The sequence below is a fragment of the Lathamus discolor genome, chromosome Z (genome assembly GCF_037157495.1).
Source record: "Lathamus discolor isolate bLatDis1 chromosome Z, bLatDis1.hap1, whole genome shotgun sequence".
Taxonomy (NCBI): domain Eukaryota; kingdom Metazoa; phylum Chordata; class Aves; order Psittaciformes; family Psittacidae; genus Lathamus; species Lathamus discolor.
Window position 1 is genome coordinate 76,459,925 of NC_088909.1, and position 17,408 is coordinate 76,477,332.

Here is a 17,408-nt window from a genome sequence, read left to right on the forward strand (position 1 = left end):
GTACGTTCAGGTTCTTAAGATGGTCTCCAAGCAGACCATCTCCTACAGTGGGCCTAGGGTTTTCATTCTCACAGTCCCTGCGTCTGCCTTCAAAGACTTGGGTGTTGTGGTCAGAGCATTTGCCAGTGAAGACTGAGGCAAAGAAGTCATTAAGAACCTCACCCTTCTCCAAATCCAGGGTAGCCAGTTCTCCTGATAGCTTCCGGAGAGGGCTCACGTTGTCCCTAATCTGTCTTTTATTTGCAATGTACCTATAGAATCCCTTGCTGTTCTCTTTCACATCCCTAGTCACGTTTACGTCTAACTGGGCCTTAGCTTTCCTAACCTGCTCCCTAGCTTCCCGGACAACATCCCTGTATTTTTCCAAAGCTGCCTGTCCTTGCTTCCACCTTTTATAAGCCTCTTTTTTTCTTTCGAAGTTTCCCCAGCAAATTCTAAGAGGTTGTTTTGTAGTGAATAGCAAAGAATATACTTGAAAAAAATTAAGTTCAATGATTTAGCCAACTCAGTCCACAATATTCTAAACTACAAGCAACAAGCAGTAACTTTGCAAATCTTGATTACCTGACTTTAAAAATGTCTTCTCTGCTGTCCCTAGTTCTCTCACATATGTACGTATTTCTGAGAGTAATTTCAGAAAATAATAAAGCCTATTAGTCCATTGATGTATTTCACAAATTCCAGTGATGGCCTCTTTCAACAGAGCTTCCCATTAAACTTGCCTTTTTTTATTGACTTTTGAAAATCCAACTCTTACACCTTTCAAATACGGAAATAGCAAGATAGCAATTTTCCTGTACAGATTTTATCAAATACCATGACAATTTAAGTCAGAAGGATCAAAAATCATATTTTGAGATATTTTACCAGAAAGACTTAAGATGCTAACTCCCTACAGTAAGATTATTTCTGCTTAAAAGGCAAAGAGCAGTGTCCATACCGACAACTTCTGCATCCCAGCTGCAGCTTTTCAGGCATAACCTCAGTTTCAGACAATACTGAAAGAAATATTATTTGTCTAACACAGGTGTGATAAACACAATGTATCCTCTAAAACTAAGAGGTGAAAAATTGACAATTTCCTAGCAATCCACTCAAAGTTACCAATTGTCTTCTGCCATTGCCTTCATTTTGAAGAATTCATTAGTCTAGTCAATTAATACAATTAATTCCATCCTTCATTTCTACAACTCAAATAATGCAGCACTAATCTTACAGATTCACTGTAAAGAAATGGTGTGCAAGACCTAAGATAAAGCTTAAATCACTGCACTTTAAACCTTTAGCACAGGCTTACATAGACTTTTGCTGACTTGTCAGATTTGACTCTTAATTAAAACGGTAAAGTTAGGCTTAATGCTTTTCTAAGCTTAGGGCATTTAGCCCCTCCAATTAAATGTTTATGTCACTAATCATATAGGTATTTTCCTACTTTCAGTGGAAACTGTTAGTACTCTGACCAAATGTTAATTACAGAAGTTGACATTTTTAAGCCCATCCCTACTCAAAAAATGAGAATAATATATTGAGTCAAAATATATCACAGTCTACATATAAACTGTTCTCTAGTGGCAGATTTCCAAATGCTTTACATCTTGCAGAATGGTACGAAAATATACTGTTGCACAAAAACATCTCTAATGCAACAATATACGTGCAACAATATATGTGCAACAACAGTCTTTTTGAGAAGATGCAGGCTTAAAGGCAGTGAAATCATCAAATACTCACCTAGCTCTTATCACATCACAATCCTTCTGGGTCAGTTCTTCCTGTTTCACAGCTACCTGAGATGACAAATTATTGCATATATTGTGCAACTCTTTCATTTGTTCTCTTGCCTCTGCTAAGTCAGTTTCCAAAGTCTACAAAGAAAGCATTTGAAATGTATTAATATATAAGAAAGAGTTAAAATTTACTATGCTTTATATTGACATATATAGACATATGAACATGCACGCATATATTTATTGTGGTCTAAGCAAGTATATAGAGATACATGTGCAAGTTGGGTTGTAGGAAAAATGTTTAATACCAGAAAAAAAATACATTTCAAATTTTAGGTGGCCACCTATTCTTTACTGTGGAAAGTTTTCCTTAATTCATCCGCTGCATGTTGAAGGAGAATCCTGAATCAAATCTTTGCAAAGCAATAGTGCAGTATGTAACCACTGATCTGATTCAAACTTGTGTTCTGTGAAGAAATCAAACAGAAAACACCTACTCCTAACAGAGAAGTTATACATTTTTTTAAGTTCTCTAAAATTGCACAATATTGTGCATATGAACTAGGAATCACAAATTAATATTTCAGACTGCTTGTTAAGTATCTCATGATTTTGCACTTCAATTCAATGGAAGGAATAGTTTCTTCAAGAAAAGAAAGCGCATACAAGAAAACTTCAGGAAATGTTCACTGAAAACAATGTAAACAAGTAATAGTTTGACATTTACAGTAAGCCATACCATACAAGCTAGCCAATAAACTGTTGTTGTGGCTTAACTCCAGCCAGCAACTAAGTACCACACAGCCACTTGCCCCCTTCCCACTCCCTCCCTGCAGTGGGATGGGGAGGCTAATTGGAAAAAGGTAAAATGCATGGGTTGAGATAAGTTTAATATCTGAAATAAAGTAAAATATAGTAACAACAACAATAAGAGGGAAGGACAGATGAAACCCAAAGAAAATAGTGAAGGGATAAACAAAAATAAAAACAAATTCAAGTGAGTGATGCACAATACAATTTCTCACCACCCGCTGACCAATACCCAGCCCGACCCAAGCAGCAGCTGATCCCTTTTGGGTGACTCCCCCCAGTTTATATACTGGGCATGATGTGCTGTGGTAAGAAATAGCCCTTTCACTAGTTTTGGTCAGGTGTCCTGTCTCTGCTCCCTCCCAGCTTATTGTGCCCCTCCTCACTGACACAGAATGAGAGACTGAAAAGTCCTTGATTGGGGTAAGTGCTACTGGGCAACCAGTAAAACATTGGTGTCTTACCTGCATTGTTCTCAGACTAAACCCAAAACACAGCACTGCCCCAGCTACTAGGAAGGAGATGAACTCCACCCCAGCCGAAACCATTAAGCTTAGTCAAGCAAGACTTCAGTCTTTACATAGTGACCTTACTAGAGTTCTCTGGAGGCTTAGCAGCTTAGAAGAGTACTTCAGTCTTTAAGAAGCTTCATATGACTATTCTCCCAAAGTCTTCTGAGGCAAGAATGGAAATAGAAATATTACAGCAAAATCTAAGGCACAGTTTCAGAAGAGCAACAGTTTTGACTTTATACTACTCACAGACACAATCACACATCCTCAGTAAGGCAAATGATGCTGGAGAGGGACTCATCATCAGGGACTTTAGAGATAGGACAAGGCGCAATATGTTCAAACTGAAATAGGGGAAGCTCAGGTTAGATATAAGGAAGAAGTTCTTAACTGTGAGGGTGGTGAGGTGCTGGAACAGGTTGCCCAAAGAAGTGGTAAATGCTCCACGCCTGGCAGTGTTCAAGGCCGGGCTGGACAGAACCCTGGATGACACGATCTAGCGTGAGGTGTCCTGGCCCATAGCAAGGGGTTGGAACTAGATGATTCTAAGGCCCTTTCCACCCAAATCTTTCTATGAAATATTCCAGGATTGATCAATAATTTAAAATAAATATCTCATAGGAGGATAAAATCCTTAATCTACTGTGAACAGTATATTATCTTCCATTTACATACAGACTTAGTTAAAGAATTAAAGAAATGCACATTTTTCCCTTTCAGCAAAGATGCCTCAAAAGCTAAGTAACAAAAATTATTTTTTCTGAGATAACAGAAGATTTCAGAATGATAGGAGATACTTCATTGTATCAGTGCATGAAAATGAAGAAGTGGAATAAAATTATCTGTAACTTGCAGCCAAATAATCTTAGGGTTTCTCCTCAGTGTTTTTTAGTTTTTTCACAATAGCTGAAAGTTACTGTATTGTGTGAACAGAAGTGATAATACTTCAGATTTTCTGTGAATAAATCCTTTTGCCTACCTTTCACACCATGCTATAGGGTTGAAGACTTTTTTCATGGTAGAGATAAAAAAAAAAAAAACCCTGATCCTTCCAATGCTTCAAGTTCCCATGACCCATTGCAGGGTAAAATACAAAGAATAGTTTACAAATTATTCTGTCATAATTACAACATCAGACACAATGGCAGAATTTAAAAACAGAAAAACAGTATTTGTCAGTGCTTCACCCCATATGACATACACGACTTCAGATTTTAACTTTAACTAACAAACTAATCAGTTCAACCTCTTACGAACCGATTATGAAACCTTGATTTTTTTGGAAGCATTAATGAAAGGGCAAAACATGAAAACAGGGGCAAGGAGGGACTTGTTATACAAATAGCTTATACACTGAAATATCATACAGTGAGGCATTTTATAGATCTTTTGTGCTAGAAATCTACGAGTATGAAATAATCTATAGCCCTTTACAATCAATTTGGCAGTATCTCAATTTTTAAAAGCACACGGAATTCATTACATTCCTTTTTAGTTGATACAGTAGTTGAGAAGGTAGTTTCATTGCATAAACATGCAGACTGAAAATTCACTAAATAAAAATCCTCCTAAACCTGATTTTCAAAGTAAAGCTTATTTTAACTGTACCTAAAGGCAACTTTTTTTTAAAGCATATTAAAGCAAAGGAAGTGTTATTTAAAACACAGTAAGTCAAAACATCTTATAATTCAATAATGTGAGAAAGAAAATGCGTATTTCAGAGAAAAATACAAGGCACAACAAAAGATATGATACTTCTTTACAACAGTACTGAAAGTGAAGCACAAAGAATAAGTCTAGTCATTATTTCTAGCCACAAAAAACAGTGATCATAACTAGAATGAAAAATAATTTAAGGTTAAACATTACAGGAATATTTTGATCACTTCAAGCCCAAGAACTATAAACTCAGAAAAATTAGAGAAATGATGAATTTAAAAGAAGCTCAAACATTAAAAGTGTAACACAGACAAGCCATGAGGCAGCACAGTTGTAAAGATTATGGACTCACTAACACTAAGATTTTGTTATTTGTAACATCAGATCCTTAGAAAGTCACTTTCAAACACAGTAAATTTGTTTTCAGGTCTTTTTCTTGTGTATTACGACAGACATGAGAATATTTTTTCAAGTTCCCATCCCAATAATGCTCTCATTTTTGAACGGTACTAAAATCCCAGGCCCCTCTTGACAGAGATGGCTGTTTCTCAATGTTCAGTTTTACAGACACCACCTCACCATGTTCCTTTAAAAGCTCCCACACTCAGACTTCAGGAACTTTAGAAAATACTTTACTAACTAGAAAAATCCTACTACTAAACAGTAACTAAAGTATCCTTCACCCAAAGAAGAACAAAATAACTCAAACACCTAATTCATTCGTAAATATGGATACACATCCATGTAAAAGGTGGCTGATTGACAGCTTCTCACCTGTGCACTTTCAGGAGATACAGAAAGCTGATAGAAGCCTTAGAAAGCACAGAAGAGTAATTCTCAAGAGTTACTTTAATGCAGAAAGCAGTATTAATTTTTTGCACACTTTACATTTTTATATGAAGGTACACATGGGACAAATGTATTTGTAAGACAAATAATAAAACACTATTGCCACCCTCTTAGCCTTCTTATCAGGTGTTTTCCTATTTACCTGTCTCACTCAGATTTTGGATAATATGACAAGTCTTTAAAGAAATATTCCTTAAATGGACAAACTAGCCATAGAAGCTTTCTGTCCCAAATTGAAAAAGTTTAATTTTATACCCCAATTCAGCTTGCAGTAGGTCTGGAAATAAACAGTCTTTGAAAGAGACAAGTTAAACTTTTCTGTACAGAAAATGGTTTAAAGACTGGGGTGGGAGTGGGGGAAAGGGCTAGTAACACCTGGTTCAGTCTTTAAACAGAGGCTACATTTCCAAAAGAAGAGTGTGTTATTTAGATCTAACCATCATCTAATACACATTTTTAAAATAACGCTGCTGTAGCTCACATTGATAAGGTTTCATTTTATTCTTCCACAGATATAGGAGACTAACACGAATAGTATCTGTATACAATACCACCCACAATATTGTTAAAGTGTTTATTACTGAAAAACACGTACAAAAAGAGATATCAGTTCAACTCCCAATCTTAAAGCGGAGGCAGAACTAACTTTCGCAGGGGGATATAATTTCTGAATTCAAATTATTTTTATCTGTAACCACGTTTACAATCACTTGAGAACAACAATACAACTTTATTACTGAATTTCCTCATAATTTGTTTTTTAAAAGCGTTTCAGGGACATTTTATATTAGGGGGTATACATTAGGACACCATAATCTGCAGCCCCATATTGTGCAGTGTGTTGATGTTGTATTTGGCCTCTGTACATAAGGAAATTATTATTCTTTATTATTTATAAGCATCCTATTGAAGCCAATCTGGCATCCAATATTGATTCTTAAGTGTTCAACAACAGTAATGGGTAATGCCAGGAACAGAGGGAGAAATTTATTCAAACTACTACTTAAATTTTCAAGAAAATATTTACAGAAGTGTATGTAAAAACAAGGATGAACTAAAAAGAACCTTGTGTGGTTTTGACAAATTATTATTTTACAAAATATCGGTCAGATATAACATTTCCCACTTGCAAATAGTATTTTTAATTGCTTCTCAATCCTTGCAATAGCCTTACAAGATAATCATCTTCATCTAATTCTGCCTGCTAGCAAAGATAGTCACTTGTCTCACATCATGGAACAAATGGCGGAAAAATAAGGAAAAGCATACGGAAAGTGAGAAGGAAGAGGAAGAAGAAGAAGGGGAAAGAGAAAGGGTAAGGGAAGGGAAGTATAGTGCACGAAACTCTTGATACACCTGCCATCACTTGCAAGTCTCAATTGTAGGTAAGGTAATTCCATTGCTGAGTGCACAAACAATGCTTTTGAACTCCTCCTTTGTAGCTTTCACTGTTTCTGCTTCCTGAGTACTGCTTTCCACCCCCGCCCTACACTAGAATTTGGTGATTAATTCTGTTTGGTAAGCTGGCCTCCTGATACACCCACTTCCCAGGGTGGACCACACTTGGATTTGTAAGAAGCTGTGCTCAAAGACTTTATAATTTTCCTTACTGTTTTTTACCATTCAGTGCTGCTTCTCATGGGATTCCACCTACCAGTTCCCTGAGCAACCTCCTTAATTCTAGGTCTGTATTGTGCTACTTTCCTTCCTTCATCTTCTGAAGATCTTGGCCTTCACAATTTTATGGTTACTATAGCCAAGGCAGCCATTAATTATGATCTCCTAAATCATCGTTAGTGAATAGCAGACCCAACTGCGTGTCATTCCTAGTTATCTCTGGGAATACCCATCTCAAGAAGTTACCTCTGTCATGCTCTAGACTCCACGTTGACCTGCTTGTGACCTCACTCTGAAACACTAATGCTTTTTATTTCCATCTCTGGAATTACATGGCTGTGACACACCTTTGTCTCTTCAGCATGACCCACCAACAGCAAGATGGATACACAAAATATTATTCTGTTTTCATTGAAGATGTGGGTAACAGTGATATTCAGTAATTTATTCAATATTACTAGCAATATATTTAACAATGTGAAACTTATTAAATTAGTTTAGTAAACACTAGATTTTCTATCCCAAGTACCAACAAAGCAGTTGTCTTGGGAATCCTATAATCCTTTCATCATAGTCACTCCAAAGGCCTCAATTTGCAAGAACTTTACTCCCCATTTTAACAGATCTGAACGAAGCTCTTACAAAGGGTTTTCATCAGCACAACAATTAGAACAGCTACCAAAACCACTGAATTGCTAGTGGAGCAAAAGATATGTTTCTGGGCAAGATGTCGATTAAATGGTTACTACATTGAATATACCAGAAATTTACACACATCAATATTGTAGAAGAGCACAGAATTGTTAATTAGCCATGTAAATAAAGTAACCAAGAAGTGTTCATTAGCCATGTAAATAACGAGAACCTGCAAACTAGATTTGTACATAAGCAGCCATCAAGCACTTGATTAAACACATTTGTGACTTATTTCTTACAGGAATTAAAGAACTTACCAGTTTTCATCAGCAAACAAGACAAAACATAATTTAAAAAAAACATGCAATATTCTGTACCCTGTATTCAATTACTTCATTTTTCATTTTATCATAAACAGTGAAAATAACTTTTTAATATATTATATGCAATAATAAGGTCTCTCACAGAGTGGAGCCCTCTGGAGGCTAGGACACAATTTATTCAAAATTGCAGTTGAAGTTTTAAAGTGTTCTTCCAAAACATCAGATATCAAGTCTGCTGCAACCAAATTATAGGTAAGTAAATTACACACTGAGAATAAAAATGTGACTGATAATACTTCTAAACTTTTATTATTTTGCATATATATTTTTAGTCTTAAAATACAGTATCTTCCATATTTTAATGACTACATTTTAAGATAACTATTTGAAGTCAGATTCCAGCTTTGCAACATCAATTTTTAAAAAGCTGTGGGTCTTAAGCGAAGGAATGTAAATGAATGCAAGTCCCCACTGGTAGATTTGAATATATAACTTGTTATTTAAAGAAAATAACTCGCAGTGCAAATGTCTGGAGAAGTTAATTCTGAAATAACATCCATGAATCCATTCATTCCACTTCATACCTTTATTCTGGCATCATTGTCAGATTTTTCTGTTTTCCATTGCGCCTCCTGCTTCCTCAGTTTCTCCAGGTCATTTAGCAGGTCAGCACAGCATGCATTTAATCCGTGATTTTCCGCCTCCAGATTTTTTATAACCAGTCTGTTTTGCTCTTCCTTCTTCTGTGCACACTCCTCAGTGTCCTGTAGAACAGTACCACAAGGGCCGATAAACAAAAAAGTGAGAACTAATCAGCAAATATAAACTGTGCAGTTTTACCCTCACAGCAGCTTCTTCTATATTTGATGGCCAAGGTCACCTGTGTACTTTTATTGGCCTCTTTCATGCAGGTGGAAGGGTCATATTTTTTAGCTGGATGACAGCTTTGATGAGCACACATTTGCAAAGAGCCCATTAATTGATCAAGCTGCCTTTGATGCTGTCCCCAGCTATTTTTGAGACCCACACAGACATATCCTCCCAGACCTCGGCTTTATCAATTAATAATGCCAGTCCCATCAGAATCTAATTACAAGAAGCCACATCTTCACACTCCTACTTTCTTTGCTTCATTTCCATCATTAACTATTTATCTGAAAGTTATAAAGCTTGGATTCTTGGCTTTAAAGCATCTTCCTCGTAGATGGTGTGTGAGAAAATGGTAAGGTATAGCAAGGCCTAAGGCAATTTTTTCTCCAAGCTTGTCACTTTCTGTGCCGCAAAGGCTGACATTGCTTAAAGAACTACTTCAAAGCTACAGTCTTATGAAACTATGTACAAGTCAATATACCTTAAGTTCTTGGCTTTTATCTTTAAATTTCTGGTTCAAGTTACTGAATTCATTCTTCAAACGGGTATTTTCCTCATCCACAGCATTTTTTCTCTGTATTAAGTTGTTTATTTCCTGCTGCTGTCCTGTAAGTCTCTATTTAAAAAAAATAATAATCTTGATAGATAAAAAGTAAATGTAAAAGAACATGCATGTACTAGATTTTAGTCCTGTGCATTTCAGACCTATGAAATGTGACCATCTGATTATGTAGTTTTATAACATTATTTTAATTTCATTACTTCTTTAACCATACTCAGAACTGCAAGACTATACAACACAGTAACACAAGTGAGGAACTGAGTATCTTGCTGCTTCTAAACAAAGGAGCCTGTAAATGCAGAACTAAATGGAAATCATTCAGTCAAGCTTAGACAAAAACAGTCATTTGCAGAAGTCGTATCTGTACTTATTAAGAATACATTAGAATCCTGTTTCACTTGCACTTTTAGTATACCAAAAATCAAGCCAAAGAGTAATAAAATACTTCAAAATTCTTCAGAATTCATGAAGATAATAACTATTGAGTCAACCAAAAATGCAACTGTTATGCCTTTAATATATAAGCTAAATGAAATGTGTTCAGAAAAAAATACCTACACAAAGATACGCCTTTAGATTATCCCACAATACAGCTGACACATGCATAAGGGTTTTCAACCTGCAGATGGTTACAGCTGGTTCACATGTATGTCAAACATGAGAAAGCGAGAAAATGTACTGAGAAAAACATGCAAAACAATGTATTTGAAGTCAAATTCAACAAGCACTGATTTAAAACCTGCATGTAACAATCAGAGAAAAAAATGTACCTATGTCACCACTAAACTCAAAGTAACTCACCCACAAGAAGAAACACAAGCATTATGCATAACAGCCCTGCATACAAAGCAGCTGTGCAGGGCCCTTTAAGCAGGGCTTACTCTGCATATTTAACACTATCAGTGTACTGGCACCAAGAGCACCTACACTGCACAAGGGAACTTCAGAAAGTGATAACCTCAAAAGGAAGATGCAATTTTGGGAGTATGAGTAGCAGTTTGAGTATCATCTTCTCAAGACACACACACTCTACTCTCTGCTCTGCCCCTTCTGCTGCGCTGTTTTAACATTTGACAATTAGCTTAATAGTTGATAAACTAGCCTTTTCAGTATTATCAGAGTTAAATCATATGAAAAGCATTAATTTCACATATTTTATTCCCACCTTCCTTGCATATATTTTTATTGTTCTATTTCTTGTACTACCATCTCCAAATCTTTTCTATACGTTGATCCTCCACAGCTAGTAAATTTATTTTATCCCTCTGGCCACTACTTCTACCTTCACACTACAAATATAAAAAAGCTCAAAAATGAACAAAAAACACAGACAAAAAAACCTAAAACAAAATCACAAAACCACAAAAAAAAAAAAAAACAAACCCACACAAAATGAACAAACTCTCCCAAAAACCCAAACCACAAACAAAACCATACCACACTACATAGCAGAAAGTATGTCCAAGCAAGAACAAACCCTGCAACCAGTTCAGTGTATGTAAGGTATTGTAATCCAGCTAACCTGTGCAGCAAATATTGAAAAATAACACCCATGAATGGAAAATGTGTAGTAAATAGTGTAGGGAGGTATGGAGAAATTTTTGTCCCCACACTAAAAATTTCACTTTTTCAAGAAAAGAAAAATTTATCTTTGTTGTACCCCATACTCAGCCACAGTAGAATTCAAAGAATATACAGAATTATATACTTTCTAACAGTGGTCTTTAAAAACACGGAAAAGAAAACGAATGTGAATTGAAGAGAATGGAAAAAATAAAAGAAAAATTGAGAAGTGAAAGAAAATACAGAAACCTCAGGTACTTATATTTTGGATTTTTGCCTCAGATGTTACTAATTCCAACCAACCAGGCAAAAAAATAAAAATAAAAAAAAAATTAAAAAAATCTAGAACTAGACTGTATTTAAAACAGTGCTAACTGGCAATTTAATCTCACACCCATACTGTACTTGTTTATTTTTTACAAGATAACTAACAGAGTCTCATTCTACAGCACTGGCACTTTGACACAATCTTCATCAAAGTTTACCTAAGATTATAGACTCATAATAATTTCACCATTTCCTCCAAAGAAAATATAAACTCAAATTTCACCTTCAGAAATTTATATGAATTTTTTCTCAAGAGACACAACCCAGTGCTTAAACCTTCTCAAGTTTGTTATCAGAAGACATTAAGGAAGGGATAATAACATTAAGAAACCTCCTCTTAACGCAGGACTCCCCTCTCTCCTATTTTGAACTTGCCAGACACCAGGCTCAATTTTCACTCGAAGCAAAGAAGCTTCAAGGAAATATTTGCTCTTCAAACATAGTATTACAATTTCAGGAAGAAACTGTTGCTAGCAGAGATCATTTAGTTGCATCTTTAAAAAGGTATGAATCCACACTACCATGGAAAGCATCAACTACTTTGTTTACCTCCCTCTCACTATCCAGATCCTCACAAAATTTAAGCAGCTCCTTTTCAGTCTTCCTTCCAGTTTGTTACTACTTGTTTAATATTTATCAAGACAAAGTCTGTATTTGAAGAACACCCTTAGAAATTCTACAGATCTGAAGTAGCCTACTGGCACTGAGTTATAACTTAAAATATACGCTTTCATAAAATTTCAAAGCGTAGCTCCCACTCTTTAAAGGCGCCTGATTTTTGAATACACAAGCTACGCTGTGTCAGTACTTACCTTCCTTCAGCATACATTGTGTTGAAACTGGCAATCAAATGTCTATTTGAGAAGTAAAATCAAATATCTTTGGGACCTGTTAGGAATGGGAAGTTTTCCAGTAATCTGAAGAATGAAGGTACAGAAGTGCAACTAGCTATTTCAAATGTTTGTTTCATATTGCTGAGGTGAAATTTTATACTCAAATAATCTACTTACTTCACATACTTTGCAGGATAATCAGAGAGATTATCCTGAATCAGACTTATCCCCACAATTACTTATCCCTACAAATGACCCACTTAAGACTTTAAACCAAAAGCAAATACACTGCATCAGTCACTAAACAGCAAACTCACCTGAGTAGTCTACAAAGTAATCTACTGCAGAAGTAGTGAAACATTATTTAGATAAGTAATACCTGCATGGAAAAAATCCTGTTACCTTTCTAAGCGTTTTTCTTGGGTACCACTTTGTATGCTCTTATCTCTTCCTCTAAATGAATCGAACTTTTACTCTCATATCTGCTCCTTTCACATGCTTATAAAGAAGAGAAAAAAGCCAGGAGTATTACTCAAGAGCCATGACCGAGTAGAAATAAGGGTCATAAAGAAGAATTTGTGAGATACACACAATTAAGTAAATTATCATCTGCCTTTGCCTGTGCGGCTGTTTTTGCACTTTGCTTCCTCAGCCTATGAATTACCTTGTATAATAGGAGGAAGTGAGTAAAGACCAATTTCTTACAACAGAGAATACAAGCAGTGTTCCTAAAAGACAAGTAGGTGAATAGAAAAAACCCATACATGATCAACACATGGGGCAACCTCCCATATGAAGTTATTTTGACAGACTTCACCAAATAAAAGACACTTATCAGGAATTCATCTATTCCCACAGTATCTACTGTTTTTGTCTAGATACTGTAAAAGCCAGGATAATGCTACACAAGAACAATCTCAGCTCATATTTTGAATTGACTGCAGTCATACTTGTTTGAATACAACAGGACAAAAGCAATGTTCAATTGGCTTTTGACAGCTTCATGTTCAAGAACTATAGAAAAAGCCCCACATATCAGACACAACTACAGTACACTTCTAAGGGCTCTTCCAATAGACAAGCTTCCAAATACAAGAAAAAATACTGTCTTCTGGAAGTGAATTTGCCCTAATAATTTTATTTTTTTGTTTAGCTGGCAAGAATCAAAGAGTATCCTTTGTAAACTGCTGGTGCCCAGGCAGTATCACATACAAAAAAACACTGAGATCTGGTGGAGCCAGTCTTTTGATGCTTTAGAGAAATGCCATTCCAGAATTCATTTTTATCCTTTCTCGTGGCATTTCTTTAGCTGCAACACTTTTTTCCCTAACAATGTAACAAGACACCTTGCTTCTGTCATTGGCTGCTGAAGCATTTCAGGAAAAAAAAACAAGTCTCTACACCACAATATTAAAGGTGCCCCTCTATGGCTGTAGCAAAGGGACATGCATTCGATTTCCACTACCAAAACAAATAAACAAACGGGTAACAAATAAACATTGCATTTTGCAATTTCTTTATTACATCGTTTATCAGAAGTTTCCACTGTGCAGTACAATTCTAATATACCACATTAACAAAACAACAAACAACAACAAAAACCAAAAACAAACAAACAAACAAACAAACAAAAAAGAACACCCACAAAAAAGCCTACAAAAGAACATTTGAACTGGACCACAAACCAAAAGCCAAAATAACTAGGACTGACATGAAAATTATTCTCACCCAAGCAGTGGCTTTTAATAAAATCCTGACATTTTAAGCAGAAACAAAATTAATTTATTAATGAGGTTTCTTTATCACAACTTAAATGTTAAAATATTGTCTTTTAAAGGTCTCAAAATTTCTACTTCGATGCTTACGTATTCATTCTCCCACTTTCATCATCTTTTTACCCACCAAGTAGTTGAGGCTGACTTACTGCACTCAAAACTTTCTCTCCTCTCTTCCAACTTTCCATTTATTCTAGCAGAAATTATTAAACACCACCAAAAGTGTACCAGTAACATTTCATAGCCTTCCTAATTTACCTTTCTGAAATGTCTCTTCAGATTTTTTCAAATTTTATTAATTCTCAATTTTCTAAACTTGAACACTTATACACGTTTAACAAATAACATCCTCAGTCATATTCTTGTATCTTCCTAAATAAAGAAAAACACGAAAGAAAAAAAAAATAAACAAAATAAATCTACTCTTTCACCTCATGACTATTCATAAGATTCTGATTATTTTCAGATGTAGGATGAACAGAAGTTCTGTGTAAATAATTCATGAAACAGTAACCATACATGGTAGAAGTCATCTGCTGCATTTGGTGTCTGTGTGGTGTCCTTTCATAGTCAAAATGACACTAGCTAGTTAAGATACAAAACACAAGTTATTCTTAATCCGTTACTCCTCCAAAAGTAAAATGTCAACAGAGCTAGCTGATTGTACAGTATCTTTCCAAAGGATTACCGTATTCAGTCAACAGTTGACTCTTAACAAGGACAGAAAAAACAGGAAAAATAGTAACCAATATATAACACATTAAAATGTGACTCATGCAATAACAGTATGAGTGTATATCCCATTAATAATTCCTATTTTTCACACCTGTCCTTATGCTCTAATATAATTTATAAAAAACAAAACAAAAAAAAAAAAACACCAAAAAACACACCACCCCCCCCCCAAAAAAAAAAATTGGAATTGAAGTCAGGGAGCTCATTTGATTTTCATACCACCAGAAATGTTTGTTTTTCCTTATCCCACTCCATGCTTTCCAGGACGTCCTGACATTAAACGAGTTAAATAATTGTTTCTGAAAAGAAGTATGAATCTACAAGCAGACATCTACAAATCCATTCCCAAAATAAATGAGGATTTTGAACTCCTATTTCTAATGTTCATGAAATAAAACACGACAACTTACATACATACAAGGAGAAATACTCCTTAGAACACTGCCCATTCAAACGTGCCTACATGCTATCTATGCGCCAGAGAAAAACAGCAAGCCTTTTTTGCAGGAGGAAGAAAAGAACATGAAGACTCTTTAAAGCTCTTTTCTAACAGGATCAGGTAAAATGGTTCTGCTACAGTAAAGGAGACAGAAATACGAGCAGCTTGACTTCATCCTGCAGGTAGGGGGTATGTACTCACTCCTCTACCACCAGTCAGTCTTGCTCCTGAATTCTCATCTGACACACAGATTAAGGAAGGGTCAAACACTATAATATATTATAAACACCATGATTCCTACTGCCTTCTTTGGAATTGTCTGATATGATTAATTTGGTGTCTTCAGCAAAGTTTGCTATCTTACTTGAACCACCTGACAGGATTTCTTAGTGTTTAAAAGTGTGGTGGAAATAAACTGTGATTTCATGTACTGTATCAGTCTTGGAACTCTAGCACCTCACTTCCACTAGCAGCAAAGGAATGATCTTAGCAAAATATCTGCTATGTAGGTCACAGCACTGACAAAAATTTTATGATGCGTACCATTTCATTCCACTAAAGCTGCTTCTTACAACTATACCGCACATTCCATCTGTCATGCACTAAAAGGAAAATTCTACTGTTGTTTTCACTACTTAAAATATCCTAATATTCTTTCCATCCCTTCTGCTGAACAGGTATAGTATAAGTAAGTATTGCCAGCAGCTGCATTTTTGCATTGACAAGGGAGCCAAGTACTGCTTCTGGCACATGTGCAATAGGTTTGCCATCTCTGAAACATGGAATACAGAAGTTCCTTGCCCTGCAAGAGGGCAATACTTAGAGGCAGTTTTTCACAAAAGTATACCTCTAATTTGGAAATGAGATAATTTAACTGCCAAAAAAGAAAAGCTGTAGCTTCATACTATATCCAGCACCTCTCTTGAGTACAGCACATATTGCAGTAATGCGTCTGCTAGATTTAGAGATTAACTGTCCATTTTTCTCTAATGAGGATATGACAGCTCTCAGGATAACTACAGCGAACACTGACAATATAATCTCACAATCTTGCCGCAACTTTAATATCACCTTAACAATCAGCTGCTTTAAATAAATCCCTTTTCCTCTTTTGTCTAGTCTGGACAGACTGGATTTTCTGCAAGATGTATAAGACAGTGCTGTAAAGTGGCGCTGTCCAATACACTAACACTTTCTCTACTCTTTCCTCTCTTCATAGCAGCTTTATTTTGAAACTATGGAAAGCAGTAGCCCAGCCCTCTAGGTCAGGCAGCAGAAAATCTAAGTATCTTCTTAGTCCTTATTCTTTCTACTAATTCCAAATTGAACTAAAAAATCTGCTAAAATGAGCTCTTATCTTGACCTCACTGAAAAGCACAATCTTGAAAGAACCTGGGGGTTTGTTTTTTTCCCTCACTTTCCTTCTCAGCAAGGCCTATACAAGTTCCTTAGAGTGAGACAGCCTCTGTCTCTGGAAGTGTGCAAGACTATCTGAGATCTGCAGGAATCAATGCTGACTAGCACCTACTCCTGACACAGCAATATTTCATTACACTCACATACATCAATGCTGCCAGATCAGGCGTAGTAAATACAGAACAGCTGTTGCTATGATCAACTTTTCTGACAAGCTTCTTCTTAACTGCTGTCAGCAGATTCATAAAGGCCAGAACCTAATCTCAAAGGGCAGAACCTAATGCAAAGGGCATGCTTCTTTCTGCTGCTTAGTCCTTAAGGAACAACAATTTTTTTTTAACTTGCGGAAATTTGTTTGCATCCAAGTAAGAAGCCACGATATATGAAAAGATTCCCCATGAACAATGTCCTTAAGGAGGGAATAAAATCCAGCTTCACCCTCTTAAAACTATACTGACTTTACAACAATAAAAAAAAAAATCAGCAACCAGAAAATATGCTAAACACGGTTAAGAAGTTAATCTCCTCTACTGTAAAGACAGTTTCCAATGGCTTTGGAAACCATTTCTAACTCAAGAAAAAACACTATCCCATTGTAACTCTAATTGACTACATGACAACTATTCTTACCTGGATTGAACAAGGAATTTTCCAAACTAGACTGTAGCTCCCTAGAGCATGAATAAGATCATAAAATTGACGTCCCTCTTCTTTCGAGGCTTGAATTCTGAGCTCCGCTAACATAAGAATCAAAC

General features: G+C 35.8%; 1 protein-coding gene across 4 annotated transcripts in view; it reads right to left on the reverse strand.

Moving 5' to 3' along the window:
* CNTLN (centlein) overlaps window positions 1-17,408 on the reverse strand; it is a 199,616-nt gene that overhangs the window by 144,191 nt on the left and 38,017 nt on the right. For 3 of the 4 annotated variants that reach the window (XM_065661945.1, XM_065661948.1, XM_065661946.1), the window contains 3 exons: window positions 9,485-9,619; window positions 8,718-8,897; window positions 1,732-1,865 (listed from right to left, as the gene is read on the reverse strand). In XM_065661945.1, coding sequence (XP_065518017.1) covers window positions 1,732-1,865; window positions 8,718-8,897; window positions 9,485-9,619 — 449 coding nt within the window. The remainder of the gene's footprint in view (window positions 1-1,731; window positions 1,866-8,717; window positions 8,898-9,484; window positions 9,620-17,408) is intronic. The other variant, XM_065661947.1, reaches the window with a different exon arrangement.